At 46.0% G+C, this 24,430-nt stretch overlaps 1 protein-coding gene across 3 annotated transcripts in view; it reads right to left on the reverse strand.

Moving 5' to 3' along the window:
- IFT81 (intraflagellar transport 81) overlaps positions 1–23,819 on the reverse strand; it is a 282,490-nt gene extending 258,671 nt beyond the window's left edge. For 2 of the 3 annotated variants that reach the window (XM_073585958.1, XM_073585960.1), the window contains exons 1-3: positions 23,679–23,819; positions 13,721–13,885; positions 361–464 (exon numbers count right to left, since the gene is read on the reverse strand). In XM_073585958.1, coding sequence (XP_073442059.1) covers positions 361–464; positions 13,721–13,864 — 248 coding nt within the window. In that variant the 5' untranslated portion in view covers positions 13,865–13,885; positions 23,679–23,819. Of the gene's footprint in view, positions 1–360; positions 465–13,720; positions 13,886–23,416; positions 23,585–23,678 lie in introns of those variants that run through there. The other variant, XM_073585959.1, reaches the window with a different exon arrangement.
- Between the last annotated feature and the right edge of the window lie 611 nt (positions 23,820–24,430).

The following is a 24,430-nucleotide window of genomic DNA, read 5'->3' on the forward strand; positions in this document are numbered from 1 at the left end:
GACAAGTACAACAGCCAGGATCATGGCCACCGTTTTGTATTTCTTGCCCATTTTACTGTATTTTACGGTGCTTATTTATAAGCTTTTCATGATATAAAGATTTGTAAGCATACTTCAAACATGTATAAACATATTGTAAAAAACCCTATCACAAAAATAGCATAAAATTAGAGTGTCTAGACTAGAAGAACCCCTTAAATAAGAAAATATATAAAATATTTACAAAAATGTGCCAGGTGTACTCACTTTTGTGATATACTGCATATATGAATATGGGAAACAATGATATTTGGATCCACACAAGTGTTTGTTTTTTTTAAACTGGACATTTTGCAAATTTTCATAATGATTGATACCTACATGTCTCCCATGTTTCCTGGAGGTTTATATTTCAGGACACCTAAAATGCTCAACATCCTTTTAGCTGTTTGATCAGGCATTTCTTCACGAATGTCAAGGGAATGCTGCAAAGGCAATTAATAAAATAAATAACATATTCAAGAATTAGATGCCATATAATAAAAGCATTATGTAGCTCTTAAAGGATCCTGTTAGCAGGATTGTGCTGAGTAACCTAGGCACTGTCAGGTTTGTGCCGTTATACTGATTAAAATGCTACATCGGTTGATGAAATCAGTCTTGTGGTTGTTGTTTAATCTTTATTTCCAGTTTTGAGTTAAAGATATGCTCGTGCTCCGGGGTGGGGCTGTGGGGGGGGGGTCGTCATGTGGTGCTCTGATTTGGTATTCATCCGACAGGTCACTGATCTCTCACTGACCTGGCCCTTATTTTACATAATATTATATACTATATACATACATATATATACACCTTGTTATTAATATATGTATATAATATACACACACACACATACACATATATATATATATATATATATATATATATATATATATATATATATATATATATTGTGATAAAACACTCCGGGATCGCCTTTGCTGGGGTCAAAGGTCACGTGCGTTCAGCATGAAACTCAGGCGCAGAGCTGGGATTCGGGTATAACTGACACTGGGTCAGGTTTATTAATGGTGAAAGCAATGCATAAAGAAATAAAACATAAAACAAATCCTTGCCTGTCCGGCACTAACTAAACAAAGTACAACCTAACTACCAACTGGCGGGCTTCTCCCGTCCAGCCAAACCACAGTTGCAGTGGGCACTGCTTCCACTCACGTGTGTCTCTCACACAGACAGGCTCTCTGTGTTCCCAGGCTGAGACACTCACACAACCACCTGGCATCCTTTTATATCCACCTCCCATTATTCATTAGCAAGCAGGTGCGATACTGACCAGACTAGGCCACATAGGAAAGGAATCTGGGCGAGATATACCTGCCCTCATCCACTATTCCCACATGATTCTCACATATCCCCCCCCTCTGCTGAGACCACTCCAGTCGAGCAATGACACCCGCCAAACAGTGCACTCGGGACAGGGCATCTGCATTTCCCATCTGAACGCCTGGGCGGTGCTCCACCGTAAAAGTGTAGGCCTGCAGGGCAAGGAACCACCGGGTCACCCGGCTATTCCGTTCCTTGTTCAAGTGCATCCACTTGAGAGGGGCATGGTCAGTGATCAGCCTGAACTTTCGGCCCACCAGGTAATATTTGAGGGCCTCTAGAGCCCACTTAATGGCTAGGCACTCTTTTTCTACGACTGCATACCTTTGCTCGTGTTTATTCAGCTTCCTGCTGAGATAGAGGACTGGGTGTTCCACTCCGTCCCTCACTTGTGAGAGTACGGCCCCGATACCGGTATCAGAGGCATCCGTTTGTACCACAAACTCGCTGCGGAAGTCCGGAGTCACCAGTACGGGCTGAGAGCAAAGTGCCCATTTTAGGCTATGGAAGGCTTCTGCAGCCGCTAAACTCCATTTAATCATGACGGAGTCTTTCCCTTTTGTAAGATCCGTCAGGGGGGTAGCGATGGCTGCAAAATTGGGTATGAACCGGCGATAATAGCCGGCGATCCCCAGGAAGGCTTGCACCTGCTTCTTGTTGACAGGTTGTGGCCAGTCCTGAACCGCCTGAATCTTATCAACCTGGGGTTTAACAACACCCCTCCCAATTACATACCCCAAATACCGGGCTTCTTCTAGCCCGATGTGACATTTCTTGGGGTTTGCGGTTAGACCTGCCTCCCACAGGTCGTCAATCACAGCTTGTACTTTCTGGAGATGAGTCTCCCAGTCCAAGCTGTAAATGACAATGTCATCCAAATAGGCCGAAGCGTACCGCCTATGTGGCCTCAAGACTCGATCCATCAGTCTCTAGAAGGTCGCCGGTGCCCCGTGCAGTCCAAACGGCATATACACATACTGAAATAAACCTTCCGGCGTAGCAAATGCCGTCTTTTCTCTGGCAGCCTCAGCCAGAGGGATCTGCCAATACCCCTTTGTTAGATCTAGGGTCGTAATATACCGGGCTTTTCCTAACCGATCTATTAACTCGTCGACCCGGGGCATAGGATAGGCATCAAATTTTGAGACCGCATTCAGTTTCCTGAAGTCATTGCAGAACCGGATGGTGCCGTCCGGTTTAGGAATTCGCACAATCGGGCTGGACCAAGCACTGTGCGATTCCTCAACGACACCTAACTCTAACATTGCCTTCACTTCTCGGGAAACGGCTTCACGGCGCGCTTCCGGGATTCGGTAGGGCTTTACGTGAACTGTGACACCAGGTTCCGTTACAATGTCATGTTTCATTAGCGTAGTCTGCCCGGGTTTTTCTGAGAAAAACTTTTGGTTGTAAAGTAGAAACTGCCTGACCTCAGTCTTTTGCCGCTCCGAGAGAGTCTCCGCAACCCGTACCTCCGGTACGGTATGTGAGCAGATGGGACGGGCCAGCTCCGCTGACAAGGCAGACCGATCTTTCCAGGGTTTTATCAGATTTACATGATAAATCTGTTCAGGTTTCCGTTTACCTGCCTGGTATACTTTGTAGTTTACTTCACCAACTCTTTCCTTAATCTCAAAGGGGCCCTGCCACTTTGCCAGGAACTTACTGTCCACCGTGGGGACCAGGATCAACACCCTATCTCCGGGTGCAAACGTACGGATCTTGGCGCCCCTATCATAGATTCGTTTTTGGGCTCCTTGAGCCTGTATCATGTGTTCTTTGACGATAGGCATAACAGCCGCAATACGGTCCTGCATTTGTGTGACGTGATCTATCACTGTTTTAAACGGTGTGACCTGACCCTCCCAGGTTTCTTTTGCAACGTCTAACAGTCCGCGAGGACGTCGGGCGTACAATAACTCGAAAGGCGAGAATCCCGTGGAAGACTGGGGTACTTCTCTGATGGCAAAAAGCAAATACGGAAGTAAATAGTCCCAGTTCTTCCCATCCTTGTCTATCACCTTTCTCAGCATCTGCTTCAGAGTTTTATTGAACCGTTCGACCAACCCGTCTGTTTGAGGGTGATACACGGATGTGCGTAACGGTTCGATTTGTAACAATCGGCAGAGCTCCTTCATTACCCTGGACATAAAGGGGGTCCCCTGGTCGGTGAGTATCTGTTTTGGTATACCGACCCGACTAAACACATGCACCAGTTCCTTGGCAATCGTCTTGGTGGCCGTGTTACGCAAAGGGATGGCCTCCGGGTAACGAGTGGCATAATCCAAGACGACCAGGATATGTTGGTGTCCACGTGCAGACCCAACTAAATCCATCCCAATCCTCTCAAACGGGACTTCAATAATAGGTAGGGGTACCAAAGGGCTACAGAACCGGGGCTTAGGTGCAGAGGCTTGGCAGTCAGGACAAGACTCACAATATACACGAATATCGTGATGCATGCCTGGCCAAACAAAACAGTGTAATATCCTTTCGGTGGTTTTCTGGACTCCCAGGTGACCTCCCATCACATGTCCGTGGGCCAGGTCCATCACCTGCCGCCGGTAGGGTTTTGGCACGACTAATAGTTGCACCGTATCTTCCCCCTTTTTCTCTATCTGATAGAGTAAATTATTCTCCAGAACCATGTAAGGATATGCCAGCCTAGAGCCAGGTTCTACGGGTACCCCATTTATCACTTTTACATTTGTCCTAGCCTGAGAAAGGGTAGGATCCTTTATTTGCTCGCTTTGGAAGTCATCTTTCTGAACTTCTAAATCCGGCAAACGGGGAGGTGGACGGCTGTCGGCCTCCTCCTCTTCCCCGGTCTCCTCCGTATCACCCGCCATGACTGAAAACGGGAACTGCAGGTCATTTCCCGCACTCTTCCCCAGAGTCTTCCGGGGAGACCTCTTCCAGGGGTTCGGGACCCACACGCGCCCTGGGAGAAGAATCATGTACACTATTACCCTGGGGTATCAACTGATTCTCCCACAATTGCCAGAAGTGGGGAAAATCCCGGCCCAGGATAACATCATGCAATAACGCCGGGACGAGTCCCACTTTATGTTGCACAGACCCATAGGAAGTAGTAATGCATATGACCGTGGTGAGGTACGAACAGGTGTCTCCATGCACACATGTTACAGAAAATTTGTCTGATGGTCCAGTCGGGGCTGACACCAGACTGGCCCTTCACCAGAGTCACCACACTTCCCGAGTCTAACAATGCCACCACATTTTTGCCATCAACAGTTAAATCACACAAGTGTTTTTCTGCATCCTTTTGACCGGCATTCACATTCACTACCCGTGCAACCATAGACATGCGGTTTTTAGAGTCTGTGACGTCGCACTGCATGGGTTCAGTAGTGACCGGACAGTTCGCAGCAATATGTCCCATCTCTTGGCAGCGGAAACACCTAACGGGCCCCTTGCTTAGACCATAGTTCGTTACTCTCGGCCTCGCAGTGCGGACAGTCCCATTTTCCTCCCCCACTGTCTTAGGGATTTTTCCATCTCCCCTACTCCCTGGAACAGTCTTACCGGTTCCACGTGGAGATGATGAGGAACGAGGTGGGGTAACGTCGTCTCGGAGTCCTTTCGCCACGGAGTAACGTTCAACCAGATCCACCAGTTGATCTGCCGTCGTAGGATTTCCATGGCTTACCCACTTCCTCAGGGCTGGCGGTAGAGCTCTCAGGTACTTGTCCATGACGACTCTCTGGATTATCTCTGGTGCTGTCAGCACCTCGGGTTGTAGCCACTTCTTCGTCACGTGGATCAGGTCGAACATCTGTGACCGCGGTGGTTTATCCGGCTGATAAGTCCATTGATGCACTCTCTGTGCACGGACAGCAGTCGTCACTCCCAGCCGGGCCAAGATCTCGGCTTTCAGTTTGTCAAAGTCCTGCGCAGCTTCAGGCTCTAAGTCATAATAAGCCTTTTGGGCCTCACCGGAAAGAAACGGGGCAATCAGGCCGGCCCATCGTGCCTTCGGCCATTTTTCTCGCACCGCCGTCCGTTCAAACGTGGTCAGGTATGCCTCGACGTCATCTTCGGTCGTCATCTTCTGCCAGTACCGACTCACGTGAATCACTCTCGACTCGGCTTCCAGGTTAAGCTCAGGTAAGCTTGCCAAGCGCTGCGCCACCTGCTGGAGAAGCGAACGATCGGTAACTGTCATGTCCACCAACTCCTTCAGCTGGGCCATCATCACCCGATTAGCTTCTTGCTGGACGGAGGTGGACTGTACCAGCGCTTTCACCACGTCCTCCATGCTCATGCTTGCAACGTGATGCCCGCGTTCTCCACCACAATGTGATAAAACACTCCGGGATCGCCTTTGCTAGGGTCAAAGGTCACGTGCGTTCAGCATGAAACTCAGGCGCAGAACTGGGATTCGGGTATAACTGACACTGGGTCAGGTTTATTAATGGTGAAAGCAATGCATAAAGAAATAAAACATAAAACAAATCCTTGCCTGTCCGGCACTAACTAAACAAAGTACAACCTAACTACCAACTGGCGGGCTTCTCCCGTCCAGCCAAACCACAGTTGCAGTGGGCACTGCTTCCACTCACGTGTGTCTCTCACACAGACAGGCTCTCTGTGTTCCCAGGCTGAGACACTCACACAACCACCTGGCATCCCTTTATATCCACCTCCCATTATTCATTAGCAAGCAGGTGCGATACTGACAAGACTAGGCCACATAGGAAAGGAATCTGGGCGAGATATACCTGCCCTCATCCACTATTCCCACATGATTCTCACAATATATATATATATATATGTACACATACACCTTCAGCAGGCAGGTGCCGAAGATCAGATCATGCTGCATGTGATTCATGCTGAGTGCAGGCGCCGCCGCCTGCCTGCTGAAGGTTTTTTCCTAGTTTTCTTTATGCAAGATAGGGGACAGGTCACTGAGGGATCAATGACCTGTCAGAAGCCATACTGGTGGATCCCTAATCAGAGCACCACATGAAGACCCCCCCACAGTCTCGCCCTGAAGCTGAAAATAAAGATTAAACATCAACCACAAGACGGATTTCATCAACCCAGGTATCATTGTAATCAGCATAGTGGCAACACTGACTGTAGGTTCCTGTGCACATTCCTGCTGACAGGTTCCCTTTAAAGGAGTGGTCCAGCATTAGGGTACAAGTCTGCAGTCATTCTATGTAACTACAGACTTGTGATTCCGCACAGGATGCGCACTGTGAGGATTCTCTGGTACCAGCGGTATGTGATTTGCATACATGCAGTCATATGTCCACTAGACATGCATGGCCTCACTCAATGCAAGTGTTTTGAGCAGGGTGACACCTAGTTGGAATATGGCCAGAAGTATGCAAACCGCACACTTATGGTCACATGATCACCTGCTCCCAGCGTTGACACCAGAGATTCACAAGACTTATACCCTGAGGGTACGTGCACACGCTGCGGTTTGGCCTGCGGTTTTGCCCTGCGGTTTCACACCTCTACTATGTTAAAGGTGTGAAACCGCAGCAGAATCCGCAGAAGCAATTGACATGCTCATGCTGCGGAAAAAAAAACGCAGCAAAACCGCGCGGAAAAAACCACAGCGTGAAGCACAGCGGTTAAGGCTGGACAACCCTTTAGTGCCAAGCGGATGTCATTAGATACTTTTCACTGGAGGCATGTACTTCTCCTTGTATGAGTTGCTATCAGATAACACCCATTTGGACTTAAAGGGGTTGTCCACTACTTTAAATTTACCGCTCAATGTATCCCCCCCGAGGCCCCTAATGAATTTTGTAAATACCTCATGTTGCCTATACTGCCTGTGAGCGGCGCTATCGTTGGCCGCTCACAGGCAGCACGTGATCCCCGGCTGCAGCCGGCTATTGCTTCCGCTGAAGTCCCATCAAGTGCTGGTAGCAGCCGGAGGTCCTTCTTCCTCCTTCCGCGCTGGCTGCCAGGCTGTGGGCGGGGTTATCCCCCCCCGCATCACACCCGACATCCACCATGCGCCCAATCATTGAGAAAGCGGGCGGTAACCCCGCCCACAACCCAGCAGCCACTGCGGTGACCCAGCAGTGAGTCATGCCTCACTTGTCGTGACGTCAGTGCTGGGTCACGTGCTGCCTGTGAGTGGCCACGGATAGCGCTGCTCACAGACAGTATAGGCAACATAAGGTATTTACAAAATTCATTGGGGGCCCCGGGGGGATACATTGGGGGGTTAATATAAAGTAGTGGACAACCCCTTTAACAAAAGTTAACTGATTAGGTGCCAAATAATTTTATTGCTAATATCTCCATAACAGAGAAGCAAAATTAAAAAACAAAAATGTTTTATGCCGCTCTGCAGCCACTATTACATTATGTATTTAGTTCAACCTGTAAAATTTGGTGGAAAGTCCTTACTACTTCCTTTACTCATTGATGCTTCTCATATATACCGTATTTTTCGGACTATAAGATGCACATTTTCCTCCAAAATGTGGAGGAAAATGGAGGGTGCGTCTTATAGTCTGGATGTACTGGCTCTGGCTGTGGTGGGGAGGTGGGAGAGCGGCATCGGAGAAGCAACGGGTCATAAGGCAGGAGCCAGCTGCTGCTGCTAACTCCTGTGCCCGCTGCTAAAGAGAAATGAATATTCATTGCATTCCAAGACCATGGGCGTGGAGGGCAATGAATATTCATTTATCTTTAGCATCCTGGTATGATTGGACCCCATCCTCGTCCTGGTATGCATGGCCCCATCCTTATCCTGGTATGATTGGCCCCCAACCCCCATCAGAAAACATGAAAAAAACAAACCATTAAACTTACCTTTCCGGAGCTCCCTCGCAGCGTCCTGGGCAGCTGCCGGAATACTCACTGCTCTGCACGATGGGACTGTGTGCGCAGAGAGCAGTGAGTATTCATTGCTCTTCAGTAGCGCACATGGTGTCAGCTGGAGTGTTCCTGCAGCTGTCGGCGGTCACGTGTCCTTGCTACTAAAGAAGAATGAATATTCACCTCACTCTACGCCCATGGGAGTCCTGGGGTGCAGAGCAGTGAGTATTCCGGAAGCTGCCCTTCGGGTTGCAAGCAGCGCATGACGTCCCTGCCATGCACTGCTTACAAGCATAAAGCAGCCGCTGGCAACGGAGCAGGACGCTGCGAGGCAGCGCCGGGAAGGTAAGTGTAATGTTTTGGGTTTTTATATGTTTTCTGATGGGGGCCATGCATACCAGGATGGGGGTGAGGGCCAATCATACAAGGATAAGGATGGGGCCATGCATACCAGGAACAGTATGGGGACCAGTAATACCAGGTTATGGAGGGGGTTCTGCATACTAGCGTAGGGATGAGGAAGTCATGCCTACCAGGCTAGAGATAAGGGGGACATGCATACCAGGCTAGGGATCAGGGAACCATGAAAATCATGATGGGGATGAGGGCCATTCAAACCAGGATAGGGTTAAGGGGGCCATACACAAGGATAGGGATGAGGGGGGAAAGGGTATCAGGATGGGGATGATGGGACCATATATACCAGGACAGGGGATATTAAGTACAGAATTGACCACATTTTTTGCTTCAATTTTTTTCCTAATTTGCTCCTCTAAAACCTAGGTGCGTCTCATGGTCCGGTGCATCTTATAGTCAGAACAATACGGTATTAATTCATTGGAATCATGACATTGTCTATTTCATATGTTCATTATCTCTGATTAACTATTACTATCTGGTGTTATTCTTTCCTCTTGTTTGAGTCTTCATTGTGGACCTCATTTTTTTATTCATCAATTTCATGTCATTTTGTATATCATATATTTATTAATAAAATATATTAATTTTTATTATATTTGTCGATCTAATGACTTAAAGAGGTTGTCCACTACATTTTGTAATGCCCCCACTGATTTAGACCTTGTAAAGAATTTTGTAATTACTGTGCCTGTGAGTGGCGCTATTGCTGACCACTAACTCGGCATCACGTGACCCCAGCTGCAGCCGCCGCTGACATCACGTCAAGTTCTGGACCTCTTCAATTCCCCCGGGCGTGACCCAGTCGCGCGCACCACTCCTGGTTGACTGGGCTGTGGGCGGAGTTTCACTATACGTCACCACCCAGTATCCAGGGTGCACTTGTGGCTAATGAAAGCAGAGGAAAGGAAGAAAGGGCGTGCTGGATACTGGGCGGTGATCTGCGGTGAAACACCGCCCACAGCCCAGTTAATGAGGAGGGGTGCACGTGACTGAGTCACACCTGGGGGAATGGAGGAGATCCCGAACGTAACATGACATCAGCGGATGTCAGCGGCGGCTGCAGCCGGGGTCACGTCATACTGAGGGAGCGGTCACTGATACACACGGTCACAGGCACAGAAGACAACAAGGTGTATTTACAAAAATACTTATTTACAAGGATTAAATCAATGAGGGCATTATGGAATGTAGTGGACAACCTCTTTAATATGTTTATGGGTTTATATATGAGAACATAGCAACATATTTGGTAATAGTTAGCTTCAGTTAATCAGCTAAGGATTGATACAAATCAAATGCAGATTAAGAACTTTTTCACATTGACATCACTGGAGAATGTCATCACTTTAGATATTTAGTACAGGACAAGAAAACAGTCTTTAATTCTACAGGGTTTTTTTACGCTTCTACGATTAGGAACATGGACAGCATATATGGAACTCTCATTTGCTCTAGTGGCACAATCGGGGGGGGGGGGGCAGAATGATAGAGGCCCAATGGGGGAGCATTATAATATAACAAGGCACAATAAGGGTGGGGGACATTATGGTAAGGAAGAACAATAGGGGCATTATTCTAAGGAGGCACATTGGGTGGCATTATTACAATACAAGGGGACATTATTATAAAGAGACACAGGAGGACATAATTATAATAATAAGCGGGAGGGCACTATTGGAATAAAGCGGACATAATTATTATAAGGAGATACACGTGAGGACATTGTTATTATAAAGCAGGCATAATTATAATAAGGAGATACACAGGAGGGCATTATTATTGTAAGGAGATATATTGGAGGGCATTATTATTGTAAGGAGATATATTGGAGGGCATTATTATTGTAAGGAGATATATTGGAGGGCATTATTATTGTAAGGAGATATATTGAAGGGCATTATTATTGTAAGGAGATATATTGGAGGGCATTATTATTGTAAGGAGATATATTGGAGGGCATTATTATTGTAAGGAGATATATTGGAGGGCATTATTATTGTAAGGAGATATATTGGAGGGCATTATTATTGTAAGGAGATATATTGGAGGGCATTATTATTGTAAGGAGATATATTGGAGGGCATTATTATTGTAAGGAGATATATTGGAGGGCATTATTATTGTAAGGAGATATATTGGAGGGCATTAGGAGGAGGTACATGGAAACCTTATTAGTGCAAGGAGTTGTATAACTATAAAGTTCAGGCACAGTAGGACATTATGACTACTATTATAAAGAGCCACAGGGCAAAGTGGGTGTATTATTAGGGTATGTTCCCACGTAGTTTTTAGTCTCTGCGGATTTTGTAGAGAAAACCGCAGGACAAAGTGCTGCGGTTTTTCTGCGGATTATCTGCGGATTATCTGCGTTTTTTCTGCGTTTTTTCCCTGCGGTTTTACACCTCATAATGGATGAGGTGTAAAACCGCAGAGTTTCTGCACCAAACAATTGACATGCTGCGGATTGTAAACCGCAGCAAAACCGCGCGGAAAAAAACGCAGCATGTGCACAGCTTTTTTTTATTTCCATAGGAAATAAAGATACTGTACAACGCAGCAGAATCTGCTGCGTTTCTGCAGAGCCAAAAACGCTGCGGAAACGCAGCAGAATCCGCAGAGTGTGCACATACCCTTACTATCTAGGGTACAGATTATATCACTAAATGGTTTGTGTACATATGGCGGAATGTAAGGAGGGGGTTGGAAAAGGGATAAGCAAAAGATGTCGGTGTTCTATTTTTCAGAGATGAGTTATGAATGGAAGAAGTGGTAATGGAGGTCTGGGAGAATGAAAAGAAAAAGGAAAGTAGAAGAACGTCACTGATGATCAATGGATTTATCTGTGCAGTATGCACAAATGTTATTTTCAGAAAAGTAGAACTGATATGTCTATTACAATGTCATTGCATGGTGGTAAAATCAGTTTTAATACCAGTAGGTATTGTTATTGATCAGTATGTTGGTATTGTCACTCCTGTATGTGCTGGTAATAAATATCAGGTGGAATTATTTGTCATACATTAGGCTTTGTGACCACGTATGCAGAAAATTTCTGCATGAAAACCGGACTCCTTCCTAGAAAAAAACGTGTTTTTGATGCGTTTTTTCCGCGCGTCCCCAGACACATAGAAAATAGCTAAAAACGTGGACCTTTCGCAAAATTAATGAGCATGCTGCGCTTTTTACCGCAAAGCGTTTTTTTCGCGGAAAAAAACGCATCAATATGCACAAAAAGAAATGAATGGGATGCTTCTTTTGAGCGATTTTTAAACGTTTTTGCCGGTAAAAACGGTTAAAAAACTAGGAAAAAACACTTACGTGGGCACACAGCCTTGTAGTACTGATGGTAATAATGGGACAGTGATGTCTGTTAATGTTCAGTATGGTGGCATGATACTGTCACTATGTTGTGAGATTATGTAATCATAGTAGGGTGGTATTATTTACCCATATAGAGCAATATTATTGGAAATATTGGTCTTGCAATAAATATTGATTTCCTCCAAAGTCAGGCAAAGTCATATTTGCAATACAGATCACTATCTGGGGAAGCGGGTAAAAAAAGGAAGCATGGACTCGTGAGCTTTCAAATGCCAGGGCTAAATTTCATTACTAGTCCAGCCATGGATTTATTTGGTGATTGCTGGGGGTCCTACAGCTGGGACTCCTAGTCATCCTAAGCTTTATCTTGAATTATACAGCCAGCACCTGCATCTTACAGCAGCAATTGGAGCTGCAGAGTTTGTGCACCTTCCATTGAATTCAAGTTGGATTTCTGCAGAGGCCCATTCTCAGGATCCATGGGAGATACAGAAGTCAGACCTCCAATGAACAGCATATCCTACAGAAAGGGAATAACTTGTGATCCTGCGAAAAACTGTTTAACAATGTATTGCAAATCAACACCTTTATAGGAGAAAGTTTATCTCAAGATACATGTCTGTGTTATAAATAAGAGTATGTCACATAAGTGCTTGAGAGGGACCCACACCTACCAGCCATTGAGAGAACATCCAGTGGACAAACATAATAATAATAAATGTTATTTCTATAGCGCCGACATATTCTGGGGCACTTTACATTTCGGAGGGGATTTGTACAGACAATAGACATTACAGCATAACAATAATCACATACAGTAGATTATAACAGATACCAAGAGGAAAGAGGGCCCTGCTCGCAAGCTTACAGTCTATGAGGAAAGAGGTAGACACGAAAGGTGGGTGGTAACAGTTGCCCTGATTGTATGGACCAGCCATAATGTTAGGTGTGTGACAGTACAAACACAGAGGGCTAATGGATGCATAAAGCATGTAGGAGAATGATGCGGGGAACCTGGTTATGGTAAAACTTTTGGCTGTGCCACACAGGGATAGATTAGGTTAATGTGTTGAGGCGGTAGGCCAGTCTGAATAAATGCGTTTTCAGGGCACGCTTAAAATTGTAGGGATTGGGGACTACTCGTATTGACCTGGGAAGTGCATTCCATAGAATTGGCGCGGCACGTGTAAAGTCTTGGAGACGGGAGTGGGAGGTTCTGATTATTGAGGATGCTAACCTGAGGTCATCAGCAGAACGGAGGGCGCGGGTAGGGTGGTAGACTGAAACAAGGGAGGAGATGTAGGGTGGTGCTGAGCCATGGAGGGCTTTGTGGGTGAGGGTAATAAGTTTATACTGAATTCTGGAGTGGATGGGTAGCCAGTGTAATGACTGGCACAAGGTAGAGCATCGGTGTAACGATTGGTGAGGAATATGATCCTGGCTGCAGCATTCAAGACAGATTGGAGAGGGGAGAGTTTGGTAAGAGGGAGACCGATTAGAAGAGAGTTACAATAGTCGAGACGAGAATGAATAAGAGAAACAGTAAGAGTTTTTGCAGACTCAAAAGTAAGAAAAGGTCGAATTCTAGAAATGTTTTTGAGTTGCAGATGACAAGAGCGAGCCAGTGACAAACCATAAATATTTACTATAGGAATATACCTTTAATTTTTAACACAGTCATATAAAATTAGGACAGTACAGCACCATAATACCGGTTACCATCACATACACATGAAATTAGATTAAGTACAGATAAGACATTATCGATGTTATATGCCCAAATAAATATAATACACATTACCTTTGGGTCAATTACTGCAAGAACATCATTGAGGACTTGTAACAACTGCATTGGCTCCAGAGAATCAAAAGTAATTAAGTTCAAATTCTTCTTAAAGGGATCCTTGTTCAATTTTTCCACAATAAATTTGAGTTGGTCACTCATTTTTAATAGCGAGATTTAAATCTGTAAAAATAAAGATATTTTTCTACTATTTTGGAACATGAAATAATTATAACGGCTCAGTACTAATACTAAGATTTGATGGAAGTCACATTGATAACAGCAGCGACACATGACAAGCCATACGCTCGTCCCAGCGTCATAAATGTATGATACAGGACGAATAAGACAAATATCAGCAGATTCAACCAACAGGATCTCTCTAAGCCTCTGATGCCCGCACGTTCAGGGCTCGGTCAGAGGAGAGTGTTTACGGATTGTGCTGTCCGTGTGCGTCCATTTAGCCAGTGCAACAATCTACAGGGAAAAAAAATTTGCAGGATGCACTATACTTTGGTCCGATTTATGAACCAGACTAGAGCATGAAAATAGCAGTAAGCTCCTGTACTTATCCAATATGCAGACGGAGCCATATACACCCACAATTTATAGAGGACGTGACTGGCCGGAGTTTTAATACAGCTATCTGAACTTGGCCTTAGAGCCCATGATTGAACCATATCCGGCATATACTCCAATGTATCCGTAAGGATTTATCTGGGAGGTTCAACGTCACTTATTTGTTGCTGTACAAAGTAGGATAATAGCCTGACAATTCCATGCAAAGGCATATAGCAGAAAAGAAAAGAACACAAAGGATACCAAATAGTACAAGTTTTGGAAGCCAAAGTAATTCATCTGAGCCTACCAGTGGATGCATCGGCATATCATCCTGAGGCAGGCTCCGAAGATGATGACAACAAAGCCTTAGGCTATGTTCATAAGTCCAGAAGATACTTCCGGTTTTGAATCCGATTTGGGATGACAGAAAAGGAAATAAAACAAATGGTACAGGATTCATTCATATGAGTGGGGCTCTAAATTTCCTAAACCCCTTCACCCCAGGGCGATTTTCCGTTTTTTTCATTTTCACTTATTGCTCCTCTTTTTGCAAGATCCACAATTTTTTTATTTTCTGTCCACATAGCACTATGAGAGTCTGTTTTTTTGCGGTACGAGTTGCACTTTTTAATGACATCATTCATGTTATCATGTGATGCACTGGAAAAACGGTTGCAATTCCACAACTGTTTTTGTTTTGTTTTTTTTACTTACCATGTTCAATATAAAACTGACCTGGCAATATGATTCTCCAGGTCAGTATGATTACACAGATACAAAACAATTTTTGCTTAATTAAAGTGATAAAAGAAAATTGGGAACTTTGTAAAAAAAAATAAATAAATAAATAAAATAAAAAAAGAACTCTGCTTGTATCGCCATTTTCAACTTTAAGGGTATGTGCACACACTGCGGATCCGCAGCGGATTTGGCCCTGCGGCTCCGCAGCAGAATCTGCTGTGTTGTACAGTACCATTATATCCTATGGAAAATGGAAACCGCAGTGCACACGGTGCGGAATTTTCTGCGCGGTTTTTGCTGCGGTTTCCAATCCGCAGAAAGAATTGACATGTCATTCTTTCTGCAGATTCCGCTGCGGTTTACCATCTCCTCCATTGTAGAGGTGATAAACCACAGGGCAAAACCGCAGGCTAATCTGCAGATAAACCGCAGGTCTTCTGACATGCGGATTTTGCAAAATCCGAGCGGAAAAATCCACAGACCAATCCGCAGCGTGTGCACATAGCCTAATGCTTCTTTTTTTGGAATATGGGGCTGTTAGGGGGCTTACTTTTTGTGCCCTGAGCTGACATTTTTACTGCTACCATTTTGGGGTACATAAAAAGTTTTGATTATCTCTTACTGCATTTTATTACAGTGTTGCAAAGGCAAAAAAATAATTCCGGCGTTTCGATTTTTTTCTCGTTAAGCAGCTTACTGACCAGATTAATTAACTTTACATTTTCACAGGAAAGAGGCAATACAAAAAATGTGTCATTTTGGTTGTTGTATTTTTAATTGGGAAAAATTTGAAACTTGTGTTTTTTTATTTGTTTCATATTTTTAAAAACATTTTATTTTTAGTTTTTACTGTAGTTAATTTTGTTAGGGGAATTGTAGCTGTCACGAAGATCTTGAGCAGATTCTCAGCTGTCATGACCATCCAATGGCACCCCACAATCACGTCACAGGCGTGCCAATGGGTGAGTGGAATGATGCCTCCCCCCCACCAGCCCATGTTAAAGGGAATCTGTCTCCCTTTTTTTGGCCTTGCAGCTGCCAGCATAGACATCAGGGGCTTATCTACAGCATTCTGTAATGCTGTAGATAATCACCCGATGTAACCTGAAAGAGAAGAAAAACACGTTATATTATACTCACCGAGGTGGGCGGTCCAGTCCGATGGGTGTCGCCGTCCCGTCCGGCGCCTCCCTTCTTCATGCAATGACGTCCTCTTCTCCCGTCCTGTAATGGCTCTGGCGCATTGCTCTGCCCTGTTATACTCACTGAGGTGGGCGGTCTGGTCCGATGGGTGTCGCCGTCCTGTCTGGCGCCTCCCTTCTTCATGCGATGTCCTCTTCTCCCGTCCTGTAATGGCTCCGGCGCAGGCGCATTGCTCTGCCCTGTTGAGGGCAGAGCAGAGTCCTGCAGTGCGCAGGCGTCGGGACAGGTCTGGCGCCTGCTCACTGCAGAATTCTGCTCTACCCTCAACAGGGCAGAGCAATGCGCCTGCGCCGGAGCCATTACAGGACGGGAGAAGAGGACATCGCATGAAGAAGGGAGGCGCCGGACAGGACGGCGACACCCATCGGACCGGACCGCCCACCTCAGTGAGTATAATATAACGTGTTTTTCTTCTCTTTCAGGTTACATCGGGGGCTTATCTACAGCATTACAGAATGCTGTAGATAAGCCCCCGATGTCTATGCCGGCAGCTGCAAGGCCAAAAAAAGGGTGACAGATTCCCTTTAAATGCCATTGTGAGAGACTGAGAGCGGGATTTAACAGGTTAGCAGTTCTTCTCCACCCACGGATGTTAAAGGCGCATGATGCCTAATTAAATCAGCCATCATCTGCTGGGAAAGATGTTGACTTGGCATGTGAACCCACATCAAAGGCAGGGACATGAGATATATGGTGTACATGTCTATCTATTATCTTATGTTGATAAAGTGGCTATCCAAAACTATTTTTTCTTTAAAGGGGTTGTCCACTACTAGGACAATCCCTTCTTGATCAAAATTTTAGACACCCATAAAATAGTAAAGCCAATACTCCCCTCCTATGCCGACACCGTTGCGGTTCCCGCCGTTGTTGTGATACGTGACGCTGGCACCCAACCAGCGCCGGCGTCACTGTCCCGGCGCCTTCGAACAAATCGAACATAAAGAAGTGCGACTGCTGATTGGGCGCCGGCGTGTCTTGTCACAACAGCATGGGAGCCACGGGAAACGAAGTGCCAACACCGTGGGAACGGCGCCGGCATGGAAGGTGAGTAAAAGCTTTATTATTTTATCGGGGCAAAGCGAGGGGTATGAGAAGAAGATGGCCAAGTAGTGGACAACATCTTTAACAATACGCCTAAGACCTTTTAGGCAGCAGGCGATTCGGCAGCTTCCGCTTACGTCACGTCATCAATGAAGCGGCTTCTCACCCACTCTACTCTGTTTAAGAAGTAAGACTGGGGATGTCATGCTGATTGACAGCCAGCTAGTTCCCTGAAGCCTAACTGCAGGAAGCCGACAGTCAATCAGCATGACATAGGAAGTTACGTCTTGTAAACAGAGCAGCCCAGAAGAGACGCTCTGTTGACATGGAGCAGCTGAATCACTGGCAGGAACGGTGACTGCTCAGTGCCAGGTACAACTGGATCCATTTTTTTTAAATTGAAGTCTATGGGAAAGTCTTAAAGAGGTATTTTAAGTTATTAGGTTGCTTTAGTTAGACAGCATGAAAATAAGCAAAACTATCAAAAAAAAGAGATGAAGAGGCTTCAATACCATAAAATACAAAGAATTTTTATTTAGCAATATTTTTAAAATCATATAAATTTAAAAATGGGGACAACAAAATGCAAAAAAGTCGGTAATGAACGCTGCAGAAATCAAAAAATAATAATAATAAGTATGTAAACAATGGACTTTGCACAAAAAAATTCTTTTATATGAAAAAAATCTCTAAATAATAAGACAGTCTACATATAAAGTGCTAGCAAGTGCATACATAGCCAAAACAGCAGGCTTATTGAAGACCATAGAGCATAAGTGAATGTTTACATAGTGAAAAAGAATATAATTTGCACAAAGCACATTTAACAGGCGGAAAAATATCACCTGTGTATAAATCATATAGTAAGGTCCCAGCTAAATTTCCCAAAAATAAGTGTCCTCAGTATTTTAGCCCACATATGTAAGTAATGTGCATTTTTTTTTTTTTTGTATATGTACCTACCTACTGTCAATGTAATGCCTTTATGCATCTGTATCTGTACTTGTTCCTGCCTTGCTGCTGTAATGCTCTGAATTTCCCCATGGTGGGACGATTAAAGGATTATCTTATCTTATCTTATCTAAAAAGTGCACTAGTAAATACAGTGGGGAAAAAAAGTATTTAGTCAGTCAGCAATAGTGCAAGTTCCACCACTTAAAAAGATGAGAGGCGTCTGTAATTTACATCATAGGTAGACCTCAACTATGGGAGACAAACTGAGAAAAAAAATCCAGAAAATTACATTGTCTGGTTTTTTTTTCATTTTATTTGCATATTATGGTGGAAAATAAGTATTTGGTCAGAAACAAAATTTCATCTCAATACTTTGTGATATATCCTTTGTTGGCAATGACAGAGGTTAAACTTTTTCTGTAAGTCTTCACAAGGTTGCCACACACTGTTGTTGGTATGTTGGCCCATTCCTCCATGCAGATCTCCTCTAGAGCAGTGATGTTTTTGGCTTTTCGCTTGGCAACACGGACTTTCAACTCCCTCCAAAGGTTTTCTATAGGGTTGAGATCTGGAGACTGGCTAGGCCACTCCAGGACCTTGAAATGCTTCTTACGAAGCCACTCCTTCGTTGCCCTGGCGGTGTGCTTTGGATCATTGTCATGTTGAAAGACCCAGCCACGTTTCATCTTCAATGCCCTTGCTGATGGAAGGAGGTTTGCACTCAAAATCTCACGATACATGGCCCCATTCATTCTTTCATGTACCCGGATCAGTCATCCTGGCCCCTTTGCAGAGAAACAGCCCCAAAGCATGATGTTTCCACCACCATGCTTTACAGTAGGTATGGTGTTTGATGGATGCAACTCAGTATTCTTTTTCCTCCAAACACGACAAGTTGTGTTTCTACCAAACAGTTCCAGTTTGGTTTCATCAGACCATAGGACATTCTCCCAAAACTCCTATGGATCATCCAAATGCTCTCTAGCAAACTTCAGACGGGCCCGGACACGTACAGGCATAAGCAGTGGGACACGTCTGGCACTGCAGGATCTGAGTCCACGGTGGCGTAGTGTGTTACTTATGGTAGGCCTTGTTACATTGGTCCCAGCTCTCTGCAGTTCATTCACTAGGTCCCCCCGCGTGGTTCTAGGATTTTTGCTCACCGTTCTTGTGATCATTCTGACCCCACGGGGTGGGATTTTGCGTGGAGCACCAGATCGAGGGAGATTATCAGTGGTCTTGTATGTCTTCCATTTTCTAATTATTGCTCCCACAGTTGATTTCTTCACTCCAAGCTGGTTGGCTATTGCAGATTCAGTCTTCCCAGCCTGGTGCAGGGCTACAATTTTGTTTCTGGTGTCCTTTGACAGCTCTTTGGTCTTCACCATAGTGGAGTTTGGAGTCAGACTGTTTGAGGGTGTGCACAGGTGTCTTTTTATACTGATAACAAGTTTAAACAGGTGCCATTACTACAGGTAATGAGTGGAGGAAAGAGGAGACTCTTAAAGAAGAAGTTACAGGTCTGTGAGAGCCAGAAATCTTGATTGCTTGTTTCTGACCAAATACTTATTTTCCACCATAATATGCAAATAAAATGAAAAAAAAACAGACAATGTGATTTTCTGGATTTTTTTTCCTCAGTTTGTCTCCCATAGTTGAGGTCTACCTATGATGTAAATTACAGACGCCTCTCATCTTTTTAAGTGGTGGAACTTGCACTATTGCTGACTGGCTAAATACTTTTTTTCCCCACTGTATATAAAGATGGGACACAGGGAGAAATTAAAAGTAGTTATTGCTGGCTTTGATGTATCATACCTCCAAAGGCCGTGGCACCCTGACGTGCATTTCAGCTTTTTCCAAGGGAGCGTGCGTGGAAAAAGCTGAAACGCGCCTCAGAGTGTCATCTTTATATATTTACTAGTGCACTTTTTAGGCGCACATTACCTACATATTTGGGCTAAAATACTGAAGACACTTATTTTTGGAAAATTTAGATGGGACCTTACTATATGATTTATGTACAGGTGATATTTTTCCGCCTGATAAATGTGCTTTGTGCAAATTATATTCTTTTTCACTATGTAAACATTGAATGAAAAAATTATTTCACTATCCTACCACGAGAGGTTTTATCTTAAATAGTTTACGCCTTGTTTCCATAGAGTTCAGCGACTAGGGCCTGCCGAGACACTGGCTGCACAGTAACTACATACCAGGTGAGAATTTAAAGAGTTGGTCCAGTACCTAAAATGTCCTTTCTAAATACTCATCTTTACACCCTAGCCACTTTTGTAATTAGCTTTATTATAAAATGCCCATACTTCTCACTATTCTGCAAATCCCTAAATGAGTTTTTTTCTTAATTTCCTGTGACGTTTCACTTGAGAGAAGTCTCTAACAGGACGTCACAGGAGGCTATGGCTGCAAGCACTTCTCTGCAGCGTCTATCACCCCTCCTGGACCAGAACGTCATCAGGGGGCTGCACGCACGTCAGATACTTACTACAGTTACTAAAAGGTTTGATTTTAACCCCTTAATGTTACATGAATTATCTACATCAAACATGAGAACTTGGCAATTAGTGCTCCATGAAAGACACATACATCGTGGTGGCAGCACAGGTACTGCCTCTGTACCCATGTGATAAACTGCCAGAACATGGCTGATATACATAGCTGGCTCTTACTGAAAACTGAAACCATCTGCAGGCAACGATCTGGTGAGCAGCAAGAAACGTACACAAGTCCTAGACTGGGACAGTATGCATAGACAAACACTTTAAAGGGAACTGGTCATTAAATGCAAGGTATCTGAACCAAGGTCAGAATAAATGAATCAGAGCCTGAGGGTGCGACTCAACAAAATATGTTTTTCTCTGAAATACTGCTGTGTTTCAGAGAAAACAGTTGGATGTTCTGGGAGAGGAACATAGGAGAAGACCTGACCAATCAAATGACGTTCCAGGCCGGTATCTCTCGACCCCCAAACTAGATGATTGACAGGTCTCTCTCTACCCAACTACACACATGGGAGAGACCCGACCTATCCAATGATGTCCCCGTCCGGCATCCTCCGACCCCCACTCTAGATGATTGGCGGGCATCTATCAAAGTACACACATGAGATAGATGTGACCAATCCAATGGTGTCCCGGGCCGACATCTTCCGCCCCCCACTCTAGATAAAAGACAGGTCTTTACATAAATACACAAATGGGAAAGACCTGATCAAACCAATGACATCCCCGGCCGGCATCTCCACAACCCCACTCTAGATGAATGACAGGTCTCTAGCAAGGTAAGACTTGACCAATCCAATGATGCGGGCAGGTATCCTTTGCCCCTCACTCTAGATAACTGACGTGTCTCTACTTAGGTACACACATTGTAGAGACCTGACCAATCCAATGACGTCCCAGGCCGGCATCCTCTGACCTCCACATTAGATAATTGACAGGTCTCTACCTAAGTACATACACGGGAGAAACCTGTCAGTCAGCTGGAGCAGGGCGGGGAAGTCATTCAACTCATCATGTTTTGCCATATAGTAAGTTTTTTAGGGTATATGCAGATGATCAGTAAATGCTGCGGGTTGGACACTGCGTACATCCGCAGCGTCAAGATGTTACAGCATAGTGGATAGGATTTCAAGAAATCCTATGCCCACTATGCGTGCACACACACCCGCAGAGACGCACATGCGGTGGATCTTTCAAGCATGTCTATTTATCTTGCGGAGACCCCAGTTTCTGCAAGAAAAGCTTCACCCGTACAAAGTATTGGACACGGTGAATCCACACGGTTCAGTGAGCACATGCAGATTACCCTGCGTTCAAAAGCCTGCAGCGATTTGGACGCAGTGGACATGTGCTGCGTCCAAAGCGCTGCCAATTCCTGAACGCGTGCACCCGGCCTTAAAGCATGATTTCTGGTAATGCAGAGTCTGGTTAATGCTGTCTGTGGTCCGGGCATCATGAATTAACAGACACGTTCCTTCTAAGACGCTGGCACAGAGAGCCACCACCTCAGCTCTGTGTGGATTCTGCACTTACTAATATTAGCATAGCATACTCCATACATGTACAAGGCACACAGGCGGCAGAGGGCAGGGACACAACAGGCGGCAGAGGGCAGGGACACAACAGGCGGCAGGGACACAACAGGCGGCAGGGACACAACAGGCGGCAGGGACACAACAGGCGGCAGAGGGCAGGGACACAACAGGCGGCAGAGGGCAGGGACACAACAGGCGGCAGAGGGCAGGGACACAACAGGCGGCAGAGGGCAGGGACACAACAGGCGGCAGAGGGCAGGGACACAACAGGCGGCAGAGGGCAGGGACACAACAGGCGGCAGAGGGCAGGGACACAACAGGCGGCAGAGGGCAGGGACACAACAGGCGGCAGAGGGCAGGGACACAACAGGCGGCAGAGGGCAGGGACACAACAGGCGGCAGAGGGCAGGGACACAACAGGCTGCAGAGGGCAGGGACACAGGCGGCAGAGGGCAGGGACACAACAGGCGGCAGAGGGCAGGGACACAACAGGCGGCAGAGGGCAGGGACACAACAGGCGGCAGAGGGCAGGGACACAACAGGCGGCAGAGGGCAGGGACACAACAGGCGGCAGAGGGCAGGGACACAACAGGCGGCAGAGGGCAGGCACACAACAGGCGGCAGAGGGCAGGGACACAACAGGCGGCAGAGGGCAGGCACACAACAGGCGGCAGAGGGCAGGGACACAACAGGCTGCAGAGGGCAGGGACACAACAGGCGGCAGAGGGCAGGGACACAACAGGCGGCAGAGGGCAGGGACACAACAGGCGGCAGAGGGCAGGGACACAACAGGCGGCAGAGGGCAGGGACACAACAGGCTGCAGAGGGCAGGGACACAGGCGGCAGAGGGCAGGGACACAACAGGCGGCAGAGGGCAGGGACACAACAGGCGGCAGAGGGCAGGGACACAACAGGCGGCAGAGGGCAGGGACACAACAGGCGGCAGAGGGCAGGGACACAACAGGCGGCAGAGGGCAGGGACACAACAGGCGGCAGAGGGCAGGGACACAACAGGCGGCAGAGGGCAGGGACACAACAGGCGGCAGAGGGCAGGGACACAACAGGCTGCAGAGGGCAGGGACACAGGCGGCAGAGGGCAGGGACACAACAGGCTGCAGAGGGCCGGAACACCAGTATCTATGGCCGGCACATACCCTACAAGGAGCAGACTAAGCAACCTCGGATAACGGAGCGGCAGAGGTCACTGTGGAAGGAGCCTGGTGTTCAGGTGTCTGGTGTGAGGTCAGCAGTGCTTGTCCTGAGAGGAGCCCGGCAGCTGCACAGCTCAGTCATTATGATGGAGAAATAATGTTTCCATTTCACTATAAGAGAAAGCCTGCTCGTATACTATCCTAGTTCTCATCAGAAACAGCCGCCATTGCGCGGAGATAACGGGCAGTGTGCGCGCGCTCTTACCTGACACAGAAAACCTGCTCCGTTAACGATGAAAGCAGCTTGCTGTAGTTGCCTAGGAGACGTTTCCCATGAGTGACGTCACTTCCTGGAATGAGCGGAAGTCTTTGCGACAAAGCGGCTTCGTCATTGGAGTGATAGAATGCGGCTTTCTCCTCCACAAATTGTCGCATGCTGCCATCTAGCGGTCAACTGTGTAAATTTCAGATGTTCATGAAGTTTCCACAAACTGCAGTAGTGTAATATGTGCCCCATAAATAATGACGTGGTCGCAGCAGTGCCTGGCAGGTGTCACCTTGTGGCTTTGTTATCCTACTTACACATTTTCTGACTGCAGAAAGCTTGGTGCCAGTATTGAACCAGAGTGCTGCACGTTTGGTTGGCACACTTCGATCAACAAGTCCTGCTGGGACCCTTTCCTCATAGTTTTAGAAGAAGTCTGAGAAAGCTGATGAAGGCTCCAGGGTGCACATTAGAATGGAGTCTGATAGACGGGCCCGGACAGATAGACAAGCAGTGGTCCCACAGTGCTGGCAGGGAACTGTGGCCCTAGGAAGAGAGAAAAGACCGCCAGCAGAGACTATACAATGGGGCAAGTCGCCATACTCCAAAAGCCGAGCTTCAACTCTGTGCATATTATTATTATTATTATTATTATTATGCATTTATATAGCGCCATTTATTCCATGGCGCTTTACATGTGAAAAGGGGAAATATAGACAAGTATAGTAAACGTGTAAGACAAGGGACACACA

This window comes from Dendrobates tinctorius, unplaced genomic scaffold (genome assembly GCF_039654945.1).
Source record: "Dendrobates tinctorius isolate UK_male_01 unplaced genomic scaffold, ASM3965494v1 ptg000090l, whole genome shotgun sequence".
Lineage (NCBI taxonomy): Eukaryota > Metazoa > Chordata > Amphibia > Anura > Dendrobatidae > Dendrobates > Dendrobates tinctorius.